This window comes from Moschus berezovskii, chromosome 7 (genome assembly GCF_049115385.1).
Source record: "Moschus berezovskii isolate FMDL1 chromosome 7, NW_MosBer_1.0, whole genome shotgun sequence".
Lineage (NCBI taxonomy): Eukaryota > Metazoa > Chordata > Mammalia > Artiodactyla > Moschidae > Moschus > Moschus berezovskii.
The window spans coordinates 31,186,411-31,201,615 of NC_142466.1; the positions used below are offsets into that span (position 1 = coordinate 31,186,411).

Here is a 15,205-nt window from a genome sequence, read left to right on the forward strand (position 1 = left end):
CCCAGCTATTTTGTCTTTGTTTTAAGGAGGCTTCCTTTTAGACCTTCCCAGTAAAATCTGTGCAAAACTCCATTACCTGCCTACACCTAGTTCAAGGAAGCTTGGAAATGTAGTGTGTCAAGCTGGGTGATTTGCTGTCCCCAGTAATTTAGATAGTGTGTCACTAGGAAATGAAAAAGGAAGATATTAATAGGCAACTTGCAATCTCTCCATTACAGAGAAATACTGCTTTCATAAAACTGTGTGTTGATGGGGAGGACTGAGATCAGAGCAAGCTTTGGAGTGACATTGAGAACTCATGCTAATATAGTCAAAGGTCTGTCTAGTCAAAGCTATGGTTTTTCCAGTAGTCATGTAGGGATGTGGACATTGGACCATAAAGAAGGCCAAATGCCAAAAGAATCAATGCTTTCAAACTGTGGCGCTGGAGAAGACTCTTGAGAGTCCTTTGGACTGCAAGGAGGTCAAACCAGCCAATCCTAAAGGAAATCAACCTGAAAACTTATTGGAAGGATGATGCTGAAGCTCCCGTACTTTGACCTCCTGATGCGAATAACTGACTCATTGGCAAAGACCCTGATTCTGGAAAAGATCGAGGGCAGAAGGAGAAGGGGGTGACAGAGGATGAGACGGTTGGATGACATCATGGACTCAATGGACATGAGTTTGAGCAAACTCTGGGAGATGGTGAAGGACTTGGAAGCCTGCGTGGCGCAGTCACAAAAAGTCAGATGTGACTGAATTACTGAACAATAATTGAAGATATAGATAAAGTGGATTTGGAGTCTGGAGCTTAGGAGAAAAGCCAAGGTTACAGATGTAAATTTGAAAGTCATAGAATATAAGTCATTGAAAGCTATAGAACTAAATAAGGATACCTAGCTAATCAATAGAAAAGAGGAGGCCAAGGACTGAGCCCTGGGAACTCTAAAGTGTAGGGTCTGGGAGGAGGGGAGGATGCACAGCAAAGGAGACTGGGGTAGGCAGAGGACGGGGAGAGAATGGCACCCCAGAAGCCAAGTGAAGAGCTTGTTCTAAAGGAGGGCCATGAAAAGGTGATGGCATTAATGAACTGACAGATGAGATCAAAGAATTGTTGTCATGTAAAGATGAGAGTTACGGGCAGAATGTGAGATGCTTCAAGTCAGGAGTTTGGACGTGGTACTGTTACTGCCAGTGATAAGCTTTAACTGCAGGAGTGGATGGACAAGGTGAGAAAGGGCAGCTGGAGGAGAGTAGGTTAGGGCCATGTAAAGTCACCATGGGTGGTAACACGAGTAATGGTGGAGATGAAAATAGTGAACTGTGTTCCAGTATCTTCGGGAATGAGGGAAGCATGACTAGGAAGTCAGCTGAGGTAAAAGTGGTAGAGTTTATCGGCCTGGGCTTCAAAGAAGGACAGAGAATTGATGTATAAGTAATGAGGAAGGGAGGGTGGAATAGGGTAAAGAGCACTTGGAGAGAAATAGTGTCACTTTCAAGGGCCAGAGGAGAAAAAGGACCATCAAGAAACAGCCACACTCAGTAGGAACAAAAAGACAACGTTCACAGAAGTTAAGAATGTATGAAATTTACTGATGGCAGGACTGAGAGATTGAGTCAGACCAGGGATTTTCAGAGCCGCTTGGTGATAAGCGTCTCGATGGTGATGGGTGACCTGGAGGCTTTGCTGTAAAGAGCAAGAATGTAGCATGGGATGGCAACAACCTAACCATGTTTCTAAAGCCTTCCTAGAGCCTCTTTCTTTGGACTGGTCTCATGGGCAGTTTGCAGTAAGGTCTGTCTTTCCAGGAGAGAGGAGCTCTGGGGAACCCCATGAGTCCAGCTGGGAGTGGGGAAAGTTGAGGAAGGTGATCAGCCTCCTCAATTCAGGGACAGAGAGTTCAGTCCAGCACAGGAGGACCCTTCCTACAGACATGGCCAAAGATGGAATGGCCTGCCTCAGACAGGAGTTCCCCTTATCTGGAGAAGCCAAGGACGTTCCTTCAGAAAGAAGTTCAGATAATGGACAATGCCCTGGTCAAGACTCTGGCCTGGTGGCCTTTATGAAGTGTGATGTCAGATATAGTTTGCAAGTCTGCCTTTAAGATCTGTCTTTAAGATGAACCTTCAGAAAACTTGATCTTGCATTTTGGTTTCGCTGCCACCAAGATTGTGATAGGTAGGTCCCTAGACCATAACATCTGAACCAAAACACTTGCATATTATTTGATCCAGTTCACAGCCAAACTGTTAGTGTGGTTAAATACAACAAATAGTCCATTAGTTCCTGTGGAAGAGACCCTTAAAAGAACAGCTGTCTCCATGAAACCTATATTCTCTTTTAGTTGTAAACCCAAACTTTTACCACAGTAGAAATTTTAAATTGTTAATTCATTTTAACCATTCTTTTTATTATAAAATCATTACATGCATGCAGAGGTAAAAAGCAAACATTACATAAGGAAAGACAGTAAAATGAGTCCCCCTCTTACCCCAGATTCCATTCATTCCTTAGAGTTAACCATTTTTATCAGTTTTTTAACGTATTCTCTTTTCTTCTATACACTGTTCTATATGTAGCTTTTGTTTATTAATATATCTAAGATATTTCCATATTAGCACTGTTTTCCTTTCCCCATTCCTTTTTATCAGGTGCATAGTATTCCACTGCCTGCCTCTTCTTCTCTGGTGGGTTCAATCCATCCCCTGTCAATGAAAATTTAGGATATTTCCATTTTTATTCATTTAGTTACTAAAATGCTACGTGAGCATCTTCTTTGCCCACATAATAAACTCTATATAAAGTTGAAGATAAAAACGTCTGTGCTGTTCACTCAGTCACGTCTGACTCTTTGCAACCCCATGGACGGTAGAGCACCCGGCTCCTCTATCCATGGAATTTTTAAGGCAAGAGTACTGGAGTGGGTTGCCATTTCCTACTCCAGGGGCTTGTCCTGACCCAGGCATCAAACCTGGGTCTCTTGTGTCTCCTGCGTTGGCAGGTGGATTCTTTACCACTGTGCCACCTGGGAAGCCCTTTGAAGTATAAACAAACATATAAAATAAATTTCTGGAAATAAAAATGACAGATCAAAGGACATACACATTTTAAACCTTGAAAGGCAGTGCCAAATTGCCCTCCAAAGGCATTGCGTCAGTTTGCACTCCCACTCATAGTGAAAGCAGGAGCCTTAAACAACAAATTGAAATAAGTCCTTTGAACAAGATTCAAGCTGACTTCATTACAGAGCAGATGAGTTTTTGCAAGGTAACTAGCTTCTGATTTACTTGTTTGAGAAATCCAACTTTTTACTAAAGTTGAGTGAAATCCAGGGTGGAGTTCTGATGGAAGTGTTTGTCGTTTTCAAATGAAGTGACAAGGCTATTCCTCCCACACAGAATATCCAATTTCCACCCCAGCATGTATCCTTCTTGCCTCAAGATCATTGATATCCCTGTAGAAACTCCGAGGTCACTGTAGGTTACCTTTCTCCCTCCCAGTTACCTGTGAGGGCACCTCTATTATGCACCGACACCATTTCCAGCACCATGTTATGTTTCATTCATTCCAGGTTTATGGTTTAAGTCATTCGGTCCAACTTTCCATAACCGGATGATTTTTCTGGGCACTTGAACAGATGCTCTCTGTTAAGGCTGGGCCTCTCCAAGAGACGAACAGATTTAACTCACCGATTATTAACCACAGTACTTTTTTAGAGATGTATTCTTAAAAGTCTAGTCCCTGGGGCTGGATCTTAGGAAGACACAGCCTAGTGCCTGTGCGTAACCAAACTAACCAACGAGAAACTGGCATCAGATCTGTAGGAAAGATCAAATCATTGAGTGATGAATTCATGGTCTTCCTGAAAACCAGAACCAAGGAAGTCTTCTCATTAGAATACATCCAGCTCTTCAAATTCCATTGCATCTTATTTCCATGATCTAAACCATCAGCAGTAAAAGCAGAAAGATTGGACCTGGCAAGTAAAGGCAGGTTTTGCCGCATCACATATGTATAAAGTGTTAAGTGGCAGCAGAAGTGAATCATGGATTTTTTTTTTCTATTTCTGACATCCCCAGAGCTGAAAAATGCTAAGTCGCCTTCATCAGTCAAACTTGAATACTGTTATTATAAATTAATCATATAATTTCCCACCTCCGTGAAGCTTTCTCTTTAAAAAAAAAATGAAGTGGAAGTCTGTTATGCCAGGAAGTTGGCATGTTCAGTCAAGCATGGTAAGTTTCTCTTCTGATTAAACCTGAAATGAACTGAATCATCCCGTCTTAGTCATGGGCCACTAAACCTTCGGTCCCATTTAATTAAGAACCCACAGCAGGTCCCACCACTTCTATTACAAACCCATGTTTCAAATGAGATTGACAGGCACCAATTTACAATGTAAAGTTGAGGATTCAAAAAAAAAAAATAGAAGAACACAAGTTAACTGACCATTTGCCGACACATGAGATCCAGGTAATGGGAGAGGATGTGTTTATGTGAGACACTGGTGACTACAGAATAAATGTTAGCCAGATTTTTATATATCAATACAAGTCAGAGTAACGTTTCAACACATATTTGTTGAGCACCTACCATTTGCCAACTGCTGTGAACAAATCTAAACTGCCCAAAGGAATACATCAGTGTCACAGACCATTGGCAGAGAGACATACCCAATATATGAGCTTTGACTCCAAAGACCTCTTTTCTACCCCTTAGCTGGTAGTAGGGCTGCTGCTGCTAAGTCACTTCAGTCGTGTCCGACTCTGTGTGACCCCATAGATGGCAGCCCACCAGGCTCCCCCGTCCCTGGGATTCTCCAGGCAAGAACACTGGAGTGGGTTGCCATTTCCTTCTCCAATGTGTGAAAGTGAAAAGTGAAAGTGAAGTCGCTCAGCCGTGTCCAACCCCTAGCGACCCCATGGACTACAGCCTACCAGGCTCCTCCATCCATGGGATTTTCTAGGCAAGAGTACTGGAGTGGCTTGCCATTGCCTTCTCCGGGGTAGTAGGGCTGGATGCTGGCAAATCTTGGATCTGAAGCCTACCTTGGTAAAGCAATTCATTACCCATTTATCTCTTAGATATCCACAGGGTGAAGGGATAGGAACAGGGGGGAGACATTCAAACCTTCTATCTGGCAGCCCCTGCCTGGCTCAGAACTCCAAAACAGATCACACAAACTCTTTGCGAATGTTTGTGGGAGCCATTTGTATCTGTGTATCCAGGAGAGAACTGTTCAGAAAATTAAGCTCCTAAAATAGTTAAACAGTTGACCCAAAATGATGAAGAACAGTAGCTCTCAAGCCATGTCAGCCCCAGCTAAGGTCAGTAAACTGACTCCTTGCCTGAAACATCGTATTTTGCTGTCACCTGCTGTGAGTTTTTTTATTTGTAAAATCCCAATTTTGCCTGAACTTGATTAGATTATCTTTAAAAAAAAAAAAGGCAGAGAGAGTCTCAAAATAGATAGTCATTAACTGTAAACACAATTAGACTTTGGAGATTTAATCTCAACATTAACCAAGAAGAGAGTCTGGTGAGTTTCCTGCAGTGTGCTTCTGGATCCTCCTTTTTCTACTCACCAAAAGAATGTAAATTTCAAATAGATTTGCATACAGCAAGAACTCCAAGCACCTCACACAAGCACACACACATGCAAGCATGCATGCATGCACACATGCTGTAAGATTCCCTTTGTTGTTTGTGTTAATGTTATCATGTTCAGAAACACTGAGGACCAGTCTACGATGTAAGTACTTGGGGGACAGATGAAAAGAAGGGTCCCTGTCTTGAGGGGCCCACAGGTTATTTGGAGAGAGAGTGAATAAAACACCTCTGAGGTTCTATGAGAACTGCCACGATGGCATAGATATCAGAGTGTTATGATAGAGAAAGGTACCTAGGTACTTTGCCAGCCCAGGAAAGGGACTCGAGAAAAGCGTCCTGAAAGATGAAATGCCTAAAACAGCCTTTAGAAGCCAACAGAGAGCATTCCAAGCCATAGGGCTTCGCAGGTGGCACAGTGTTAAAGAATCTTTCTGCCAATGCAGGAGACACAAGAGCCACAGGTTTGATCCCTGAGTTGGGAAGATCCCCTGAAGGCGGAAATGCCAACCCACTCCAGTGTTCTTACCTGAAAAATCCCATGGACAAAGGAGCCTTGCAGGCTACAGTCCATAGGATGCCAAAGAGTTGGATGCAACTGAGCACACATTCCAAGTGATGCAAAGGGTAAATTAGAAGGATGCAGGCAGTGCGATTAAAAGCTGGGAGACCAATTAAGAGGCGGTAACCAACATCCAGGCAGGAAAAGTTAGATCTAAAGTGTTCAAAGGTAGACTCAAAAGGACTTGGCAGTTCATTGGATATGAGGGAGAGGAGGACCTCTAAGATGACTGAAAAACCTGGGGAGTGAGGAAATCACCAATAGAAAATACAAGCAGAAGAGCAGATTCCTAGGAAGGAAGATGATATAAGGAAGTTTGGGGCACATTGAGTTTAACCATGAGAGGGCCTTCCCAGAGAAGATACTCAGAAGTCCATTGGCTGAGAGGACCTGGACCAGAGTTCCGATTGTGGGGATCATCGGTAGTCGGGCGGCGGTCCACTGGGCCCCTTGGGAGAATGTGAGGAAGAGGGAGTGAGGAGGGGACCCTGGGGAGTGGTGGCACATATGGGGCACATCCGGGGGTCCTTGAACATCGAAGGTGATCTCAAGGAAGGGAATGAGGAATGCCAGATGCCACTAAGAGAGCCAGGCAAGCAGAGGTGAAAAGCGGCCGCGGATAGGTTCAGCGGTGAAATGCTGACGAATGGCAGATGCAGAGCTAAGAAGTGACCCAAGGAGCCCTGAGGACGCAGGGGCACCGCACAGACTGACCTTTCCAGAGGTTTGGCGATAAAGAGAAAGCAAGCGAGAGTAGTGCCCGTAGGATATCTGGAGTCGAGAGAAAGGCTGCCACGTTGAAAGACTTAAGCATGATTATAGGCTGAGGAGAAAGGGAAGGATTAAAGATGATGGATTAGGCAAAGTCCCTGAAAAGGCAAGAAATTGGGATAAAGGACAGAATCTCATTCTTTAAGATACCAACTTCTGAAATACATTGCAAATTTTCCAAAGTATTTAAGAAGGCACCCTATTTCCAGTGATAAGGTGACCCCATTAGGAGAGATGACAGAACCAATTCACACCTGGACAGATCTGAGCCTTACTTGTGACTCCAAAGATTATTCTTACAGAAAATTATTTTCAAAAGCCTTAATAAGGAAATCAGGCTGTTTCATTTCATTATATGATGAGTTTGGCCACGGCTGAGATTATGTAAATTACGTAAATATTCTTATTAATTACAGAAACTAGTCCTATGATTATGCCTGTAAATATACTACAGTTAAATTATGTTAATCATCTTTATTATGTGTTCCATTCACAAAATATTTACTAAAGATGCTTTATAAATTACTTTATTACAATACTAGTTTGATTTCCATTCATGTCAATGGAACCTTATAATTGGTTTTACATGATGCTTCGCAAAAATTAGAATAACTTGAGGGTTGTATCTCAAAAGTAGATTTAGAATAAGTAAACTCTATGTTCTTATGCTGGACAAGACTTTCATTTTTAAATTTTGCTTTTAAGAATAAAAATCAAGCCAGATGCTATTAGATGAATAAGCTTCCCCAGAAGGACAGTTTGTGGAATGCAGGTGGACCTTACTCGTCCAAGCTGCTAGGTAGTGTCTGGTATCTCCAAACTTTATTCTCTGAGTTTCCATGCCTTCTGGAGAAGGCCCCCACCATTACAGCATGAATCTTAAGTCCTTGTTTCTTGTCTCTCTGGCTCCAGGCTGTGAACCCTACAAGGGCCCCAGCTGGATCTTCTTATCAAATATTGCCTGATTCATAGCACAGGCTTGGTTAATATTTGCAGAGTGGAAGATTGGTTGTGACCTGTACTGACTTGGAAGAAAAGCTGACTTCCCAGGGGAGCTAATATAGGAAGAGCTTCGCTATAATTCAGTGAGTCCATGAGATGTGCCAAGCACGACTCTAAGACGCTTGTGGAGGCATGCAGAAATACACAAATGGCGAGAGAAGGTCCCTGCCCCCGAGAAGCCTGCCCTCTGCTGCGGAGAGCAGAGCGGCTGGCAGCAAACTGAAATAAGGGCAGTGATGAGTACAAAATGCCTGAGAGCCATGGGTAGATTTCCACTTGGGAAGGAGGGCGTGGGTGTCAGTAGAGAGACTTCGGGTCTGGCCTTCGGTTCAGTTCAGTTCAGTTTAGTCGCTCAGTCGTGTCTAACTCTTTGTGGCCCTGTGGACTGCAGCATGCCAGGCTTCCCTGTCCTTCACTGTCTCGCGTAGTTTGCTCAAACTCATGTCCACTGAGTGGGTGATGCCTTCAGTTAGGCCTTGACGAATGAGGAGTATCTTCATACAGGAGGGACCAGAGCTCAGCTTGCCCTCCTCTACTCTCTGCTTGCTCACTGGGCCTCCTCTTCCATCTTCCTCCTCTTCCTTGCAGGTCCTCGGGGACCTGTTGCGGGGGTGGGGAGGAAGTACAGAAGGGGGGCAACTGAGCACCCCTCTGCATTTCACTTCTGGAGCATGAACACTTGGTTCACCCTATTTTCTCCTCTTTACTTCAGACAGCTCCTGGGGCTCTATGTATGGACCCTTAGCCCTACTGGGGTGCTGGGCTTGAGTGGACCTGCAAGCATTTACTTTGGCCCGTTAGCCAACAGGAAGCTTGTGAGAACTTCATCAGCTTGCCTGGAAACCTCAAACGCAAGGATCGATTGAGCCCCACTGGGCGCTGGGTATACACGGCAGTGAATAAAACGAATGAAAACTCCTACCCTCACGGAACTTGACTGCTAATGGGAAGCAGCAGATGATCAATAGCAATAGTGATACAGTGAATGAGGTAGTGGAAAATGCTTTAGAGAAAATAAGCTGGGGGTGGCAAGGGCCAGAGAGAAAAGCCACACCTTCAATGAGAAGGTGGCATTTATAAACAAGCGTGAGTACTCGATGGTGGGGGACAGGGAAGCCTGGCGTGCTGCAGTCCATGGGGTCACAAAGAGTCGGACACAACCGAGCGGCTGAACAACAGTGAATGACAAATCGGTACTTGAAGGAGTTGAGAGAGTGGAGCCCATGGATCTCTGGGAGAAGAACATTCCAGGCAGAGGGACCAGCAAAGGCCATGGCCCTGAGGTGGAGAGAGCACAGTGTTTTCCAGAACAGTAAGAAGAAGGCCAGGGTGGCTGGTGCAGAGTAAGCTAGGAGAGGGGGAGGGGACAAGGCAGGAGGGTCGAGGTGAGCTTCACTGGACAGAATCTTCCAGGTCATTGGCAAGACTTTGGTTTTCATTTTTCCCTAAGGATCACCTGCAGGATTTTGCACAGAGGAGTGAGGGGTGAGATCTGACTGCTAATGACCCAGGGATAAGACCAGCCCGGGGGACAGGGAAGACATGGTGGAAGAGAGACTGGCCGGGAGGCCAGAGGATTGTTGCTTGGCCCAGGGTGGTGGGGAGCAAGAAGTGGTCAGGTTCTGAAATACACTGAAAGTAGAGACCCCAGATTTGCTGACTGATAGCTTGTGAGGTAGGAGAGAAAGAGAGGAACCCACAATGACCCCAAGGGTCAGCGTTTGCTCTTTGCCACATCGCTTGCATAGTGCTTCTCAGAGTCACGATGGCCTGGCTGCCTGACCTGAATCTCTGATTCCAGAAAAAAAAAAGGATAAACAGGAGGAAAGTTCAGGTGCCCCGTTGCTTTTTAAGCTGCCAGCCAAGCCATAAACTTCAAAGAGAGAGACAGGAAAGGCAGAACTGAAAACACAAAAAATAATTTCAAACACCCTGAGTTTTCCCTCCTGTTTCATTTTTCCTTTTCTTCTCCCAAACCAAGGTCTGTTTGCTGAGGTGTGTGTGGCCGCTCCCTTTACATCTATAAATCTCTTTGGTCCTGTCTCTTCCGTGTTGCTGGGGCTCAAAATGCTCTGTGGCAGCCAGGAGTTCAATCTCATCTCCAGCCCAAAGCGTTCCTGTTGGGGCGCTGCTGATGACTTGGTGGGAAGGATGTGAAGGAATTTCCAGGGGCTGTTTTCATTAATCAGTAGCAGAACAAAAGTAAAATGCTTTTACCTCGGAGAAAACAGACCCTCCAAAGGTGATTTTGCGATGCAGCTTGGAGCTCCTGTGTTATGGCAGAGAGATGGGTTGCGGATTTTGATGCCAGGTTGTTTTTTCCAAAATTTGTTCTTCGTAATAAGCCTTTCTGCTTTGATCTTTTCCTCCCACGCATCCCTACCACCCCCTCAACACACACTCCCCTGAGAACACTCAGCTGGTTTTCTTTTGCAAATTTCAGACCAAGCTAAACTATATTAAAACTGTGTACTAGGTTTTGACGTAGGTGCCTCACGATTTGAGCCGAGTTTGCTATTTCTAAAATTTTAAGTATACAAATATCTGTCGCTACATAAAAATATACTTTAAAGTTTCACACGCAACAGTGTATATTTTTTAAAGTCTCCTTAAAACATGTTGAAAATCACTCCTTCGCTCACCTTGAAAAATGCTCAAAAATGTCTCCTTTATCACCAGGCACACAGTTAGCTGTTTTTCTTAGATCTGTCCATGTCAACTCCTATGCCAACGTGGAATCCATGCCTAAAATAGTCAAGGAAAGTTGTGCCTTTACGGCCAAGGTCTCTTGTACCAGAGCCTGCTAAGCCTCCATTCTATTTTAAATATCAAGCTTTTCATCTTCAGTAATTTATGGGGTGAAGGTCCTGCATTCACTTCCATAATCGTAACAACCCTTTCTGAGTAACTGACTGTACGTCAGGGCCATCTAAATACCTGATGTGTCTCAAACCGTTAAGTCTTCAGCAACTGTTTGAGCTGGGTGTTCTGTTCAGTATCGCTATTTTAGAATTCTGAGCCTGAGACACAGAGGAGGCAAAGCCCTGCTGCTTCAGGAAGCTCTTTGGAGCCACCCCAAATCCACTGTGCAATACCAACAGCCCTTCCTGCACTCTCTCCTCACAGGTGATGGGAGAAAGCTGATCACTATCTTCCCATTTGAGGATCACAAAGGTATCAGAGTTTAAAACACAGAGGGCCAGCTCCCTCACCTTGACCTTCTCAATTTCAGGGAGATATAAAGTGATCCTTCTAATCAGTTTTGGAACTGACTTTGGAGGAATCACAGAAAATTAAACACCAATCCAATGAGGCCCCCCGAGATGCTTACACTGTCAGGTCAGATACCACTAATTGAGAGACGAGAAGATGCCAACGCTTCTTCTAACGCATCACAGGGCCGTGTAACCCTTGCCCCTGGGCTGTTGGTTGGGTTTTCTTTTTCCTCTTGTTTACAGAGTTCTCCCAATGCCAGGTCAGTCCTTTATAGGTATTTTCTCACTTAAGCCCTGCATTTAACTCATTAGTCAGTGGTTAGCATCCCTATTTAACAAACGGAAAAGCTGAAACTCGGAAATATGCAAGGATTTATCAACTCTCACCTAGCAGAGCCAGGGAGAGAGCTGGGGCTTAAACCAGGTCTTGCTGCCTCGAAACACATCCATGTGCACGCTAAGTTGCCCGGTCGTGTCTGACTCTTGTGACCCCATAGACTATAGCCCTCCAGGCTCCTCTGTCCATGGGATTCTCCAGGCAAGAATACCGGAGCAGGTTTGCCATTTCCTCCTCCAGGGGATCGTCCCAACCCAGGGATCAAACCTGCATCTCTTTGTGTCTCCTGCTTTGGCAGGCGGGTTCTTTACCACTGAGCCACCTGGGAACCCCAGATCATATCCCTTTAACCATGATATTGTGCTGTTCCCAACACACACACACACTCACGCACGCACACACACACGCATGCACACACACACACATGCACACACACACGCACGCGCACACACACGCACGCGCACACACACTGCAGGGTGATCTCCCGGCTTGTGGCTTCAGCCTGAACAGGTTCTGAAGGTGCCAGGCCTCCTGATCCGCAAACACAGAGGGCCCCTTTGAGAATCACATTCTGTGCTCAGTCTTGTCCTGCCAGCCTCATCGTCACAGCTTCTCTCAGAAGGTGCCCCGTGGCAATCCCAGGGGTGTCCTGGGGCTTGAATGGGGGTGCCCTCCTGACGAGTCTGCTCCAGCACCCTGAAGGAATTCCCCTGTGTGCTAAGTTCTGAAGGTGGGCCTTCCACTGCTGCTTTTCTAGAAACCAGTCTCTGAAAAAGGAAGATCCTTTTAGGCCTTGGAGCGGCCATTGTCAGCACCCTCACAGCAGAATGGCAGCCAGGTCCTGCAAACTGGGACGGAAGTTCTATTAAAGAAGTAGAAGCGGTGGGGGGACAAGAGCTGCTTCCCAGGCAGCCTCTGCCCAAGGGCTGAACCCCAAGAGGAAACAGGTCAGGTCAGTCCGTCCCACTTTTCCGTAACACAGAAAACCTGAGGTGCTGTGGCAGTGGGAAGAAGGATGCACACAGTCTACAAAACCCTCGCTGGTCTCTGAAAGTATTTTGAGAAATCCCAATTCTCGAATCATCTCCTCCCCTCCTCTCCCACTCCTCCTTTAGAGATTTTGGGAAAATCAGCCCTCGAGTGACAGTGGCCAGCCCTGTTCTGAAAGATGTTTCCTGGTAGAGGGAGTGGCCACACCCCTCCATGCTGTGGCGTCCCCTTTGTTCTCCTCTGAGCTCTGAAAAGATCCTTGGAACCATACACAACCTGTGATTAACTATCAACGATTTTCTCTGCCATGATTCATGACTTTTGGGCTTGACTTGGATTGGTTTATTTCAGGTTTTATTTCCCCAAGCTTGTTTCCTCTTCTGAATGCTCTCTCACTTTATTATTATCTTATGTATAATTTTTAAATAGCCATGGTTGATCATACAGCTGCAGATTGTTCTAAGCTCAAAGACTGACCCTGAGTCCACAGAGTGGCTTTATTAGTAGAAGCATCACCTTCTATAACGTTTCAGAACCTCCCTTTTCCTCTTCTTGGTTTTTCAGCAGATGATTTAAGGACTTCTTAGAGTCGTCTTACACACATAGTACCCCTCTTTAGGCTTCAGGCTGCCAAAGGCTGAGAATCACTCTCCATTATCCATCCACCTAGTCCCCAAATAAGACTAGACTTGGTAGACAGGAAAGTGTCTTCCAGCCCTGCTGCCTGGACAACCTCCAGACAGTCCCAGCTCCCAGCCTTCCTCCTCATTATCGAATTATTTCTTTTCCTCTCCTTTTTCTTTCCGTTCTTATTCCCTTTTACCTCCTCCTTCTCCTAGTCCCCAGACTTACTTCCTTCCCCTCTTTCTTCCCCAAATTTTCCTTGGCGATTAAATAGAAAGAGCTAAATGCAGGATGCCCTCCGGCATGGTAAACCCAATGCTGACCTTCACTGTCCCTCAAGGGGGCACATCACGTCCATCACTTCATCCTTCTTATTCTTTATGCAACCCAGGCCACAGACTGACCTACTTTTTTTCTGCATAATGTTCCTCTTCCTGTTTCCTTGAAGAATGTTCCCAGCAGGGCACATTCATCACCTAGACTAAGGGACCGACATTCTAGAAGCTACCTTGTGAAAGCAGGTATCTAGGTTTAAGGCTAATGGAGCTTTTGAGCAGAAGGAGCTTCTCCCACGTCAGCTTCACCATTGAAGTCAGCTGGTCCGTCTCCAGTTTACTGCTTCTCTTGTTCTCAACCAGCCACACAAATCACCTCTATGACCACTCCCCTGGATTTCCGTCCACAGGAGCAGTGGGGTGGGGATGCCAACCTGCCATGTCCCATCGTAGGAGGATGGACTCTCCAGGAGAAATAGTTTGAGACTGATTTGGTTTGGTTGTGGTTTATTCTAGAAAAGTAGAATAAGCTCTGATGCTAATAGCCTGCTAGAGAACCAAGCCAACCACAAATGCCTAGTGGGAAAATTGTAGGAGTTACAGTATTTTCAGGGACTCATCTAAATGTAGGCAATAATTAGTTAGTTTAAAATAAGGCTCCTTTGTACCTTGAATAATCCCAGGAGGAAGGGATAGGGGAGAGGGGCGGTGGGAATCAAGGATTTAAAAAGAAAGAAAAATGTGCTGTGTTTCACTAATCTCTAAACTTTTGCATGTTTTTTTTTTTTTTTTCTGTGCTTGGTGCATGCATTTACCCATTAATTATTGTCAGTAATGGAGAAGAAATGAAGCATTACTTTTGTGGTACAGCTGTTTAAAACGATTACTTTAAAAATGGTATTTTTTTCCAGAACCTTTTCCTAAGCATCTCATCACCCACAGACATTACTTGCTGTGCTTAGTGGATCATCCTTTGCCCTGAATCCCCAAATACAATCAGTTGCCTCCTTGACGCTTTCATTGCAGCTGACTCAGCTAATTCGACTGCAACGCATGCTCCCGACTCCTTTAGAAACTACAGTGTTAATTAAGATACATGTTTGAAAATGAGAATCAAATCAAAGGACCCCTGGGCTTGGCTTTCCACGGTCAAAAGCCAATCCTGGGATGAGCATCTAATTTCAGAGACATGACCATGCCTCCGGAGCAGTTCTGTGTCTAGACCTGTTTCGGGCTCACAGCAATGGAGGGAGTTTTGGTGAGCTTTGGTGTTTTTGTTTTTTGTAAGCAATTGGGAGGAAGGGAAGAGGTTCAAGGGAAACCTTTTGTCTGTGACCCAGCAGCTTGAGATTGTCAAGTGGAGAACTGGGCTGAGGGATCCACAAGGTAAGAAAGCACTCTTCATGCAGGTCCCTCTCGGTTGGGCAGAAAGGAGTGGTCACCACTGGACGACACCCTAGCTAAGAAAGCTAGGCACCTGCTTTGCCAGAGCCTCACCATTTGCCAGGAGCCTCTCTCTTTCTCTTCCTTCTCACCCCGTCTCCTTTCCATTACTTTATCTTGCTTCAGGGAGGTTCAGAGAAAAGGCTTCAATTCTCCACAAGATTGCCAAGAAGAAATGTCAGGTGGATGAGAACGAGAGGCAGAATGGGGCTGCCAATCATGTGGGTGAGTACGGGGAGATGTCCATCCCCTGCTGTTCGTTCCTGGAGTGCGTGAAGCAGGGGGCAGAGAAGCAGGACCCAGTGTGGGCACCCCAACTCAGTACAGACACAGAACCCTGTTGCTCAGCCCTTTCTCGGACATCCAGAAGAGTCCCACTTCCCCGGTGGGTCCAGG

At 45.4% G+C, this 15,205-nt stretch overlaps 1 protein-coding gene across 4 annotated transcripts in view; it reads left to right on the forward strand.

Annotated features, from left to right (window-relative positions):
• The window catches only part of SLC24A2 (solute carrier family 24 member 2), a 287,097-nt gene that overhangs the window by 227,361 nt on the left and 44,531 nt on the right, over positions 1-15,205 (forward strand). For all 4 annotated transcript variants that reach the window (XM_055428161.2, XM_088837683.1, XM_088837684.1 and 1 more), the window contains one exon: positions 14,936-15,034. In XM_055428161.2, the coding sequence (XP_055284136.2) occupies positions 14,936-15,034 (99 nt within the window). The remainder of the gene's footprint in view (positions 1-14,935; positions 15,035-15,205) is intronic.